This window comes from Rhincodon typus, unplaced genomic scaffold (genome assembly GCF_021869965.1).
Source record: "Rhincodon typus isolate 14 unplaced genomic scaffold, sRhiTyp1.1 hic_rhity00000053, whole genome shotgun sequence".
In the NCBI taxonomy this organism is placed as follows: domain Eukaryota; kingdom Metazoa; phylum Chordata; class Chondrichthyes; order Orectolobiformes; family Rhincodontidae; genus Rhincodon; species Rhincodon typus.
Window position 1 is genome coordinate 18,584 of NW_025965691.1, and position 2,021 is coordinate 20,604.

General features: G+C 50.8%; 1 protein-coding gene across 1 annotated transcript in view; it reads right to left on the reverse strand.

The window, feature by feature from the left end:
- LOC125488175 (GTP-binding protein Rit1-like) overlaps positions 1–2,021 on the reverse strand; it is a 5,414-nt gene that overhangs the window by 1,377 nt on the left and 2,016 nt on the right. The window contains exons 2-3 of the mRNA XM_048621103.1: positions 1,635–1,708; positions 700–891 (exon numbers count right to left, since the gene is read on the reverse strand). Coding sequence (XP_048477060.1) covers positions 700–891; positions 1,635–1,708 — 266 coding nt within the window. The remainder of the gene's footprint in view (positions 1–699; positions 892–1,634; positions 1,709–2,021) is intronic.

A 2,021-nucleotide genomic window follows, 5' to 3' on the forward strand; every position in this document is an offset into this window, starting at 1 on the left:
CAACCAGCTCTACACCTTGTTATCACAGAAAACGAGCATGCAGGCCCAGCAGGTTATGAGGAAGGCAGATACTGAAGGAGTGAAGTAGATAAGTTGGGAGTTATTGCTGCAGAAGTTTGAGGCATTAGTGAGTCTGTACCTGCAGTCCTGTGTACAGTTTTGGTCCCCTTGCTGGTGAGAATGGGATGTGGCTACATTTGGAGGCAGTTCAAAGGAGGTTTACCGCATCGATTTCCAAAGATATGAGGGGTTTGCATTACTAAGAGAGATTGAGCACTTTAGGCTGATAGCCTCTGAAGTTTAGGAGGAGGAGAGGAGATCTAATTGAGGTATACAAGATGCTAAAAGGCATTGACAAAGTAGACATAGAGAGGGTGTTCCCTAATGTGGGGCAATCTGGAATGAGAGGTCCTCGTTTTTGGGAAAGGGGCAACAGATGAGAAATTACTTGGTTCAAAGGGTTGTGAGTCTGTGGGATTCCACGTTGAGTCAATTTAAGGAGGAGATGGATTTTTTTTTCTGACCAGTAATGAGTTGAAGGGTTATAGGCAGCAGCCAGGAGAGTGGAGTTGAAGCCACAATGGGATCAGCCAGGATGGTACAGAATGGCAGAGCAGGCTCGAGGGGCTGAATAGCCTCCTCCCTAGTTGTATATAAAAGAAAAAGCAGACAGTTCCTCTCCTGAGAGAGGATGGTTACCTGCCGGAGATTGCACAGATCTGACTTGTTCCCCACCAGCACCACTGGGATGTCGTAGGTATGCCTCACACGGTAGATCAGCTGCTTGAACTCCACCACCTCCTGGAAGCTGCGGCGATCGGTGATGGAGTAACAGATGATGAAGCCTTCCCCTCCTCGCATGTACTGGTCCCTCATGGCAGTGAACTCTGCCTGAAAACATTCCCAACGTCAGAGAGTGTCCGTCGCTGGGTCACTGTGTGTACGTGTGTGTACGTGTGTGTACGTGTGTGTGTCCGTCGCTGGGTCACTGTGTGTGTGTGTGTCCCAGTCGCTGGGTCACTGTGTGTGTGTGTGTCCCACAGAATGTGCGAGTGTGTGCGCGCGAGTGTGATATACAACACTAACCTCCCCCACTAGCAACAAGACATGAAGCTGGGGCTCAGTGTTTAGCACTGCGATACCAACCCCCCCTACCCCTCACCGAGTGCCACCCTCATGTAGGTATAGCCAGAGGCTGAAGCTATTGCAGCACCTGGGTAGTGCCACACAGTTGCAGGGGGTAGGACTGAGGGACGTGTTGTTAAAACAGAGACTCTATGACCATTAAAACCCTCACCTCACCTCTTTCAATGGAGACTGGGAAGGTCTTCTCAGACTTCCACAGTCTCATCTTATTATCCATCAAACATGGCTACAGGCCCTCTCCCTGCAGAACTATCCCAAATCTTCAATCTATCTTCATCCCGCGAGCCAGTAAATCTGTCGCGCTCTCTCTCTCTGTCTGTCCTGGGGCTGAGGTCTAGCAAGTTTCATGTAGATGTTCACTAGACCTTCCTGTATCCCTGTTCATCCTGAGGGGGTCGCTGATTGGGGGGCAATCAGGAGTATTTTGCCCATTAGCTAAACAGGGAATGGGGGTGGGGAGCCCTCAGACTGAGCTCTCATCAACTCACCTGTCCGGCTGTATCCAAAATATCCAGATGTGCTGACTCATCGTCAATCCGAACTCGCGTTTTGTAAGCATCCTCTGGGAAAAGGCAGAGAGTTTAGGTTCAGGGGAATGTGCATCAACCTCGGAGCCTTCAGGGACCTCAGCCCCTTCTCCAGTCCCTCCATCCTTCCTCCATCAAACACTCCCAGGACGGGGACAGCATGGGGTTAGATACAGAGTAAAGCTCCCTCTACACTGTCCCCCATCAAACACTCCCAGGGACAGCATGGGGTTAGATAGTGCGTAAAGCTCGCTCTACACTGACTCTGCCCCCACCCCCTCCATCAAACAGTTCCAGGACAGGGGCAGCACGGCATTAGATACAGAGTAAAGCTCCCTCTACGCTGTT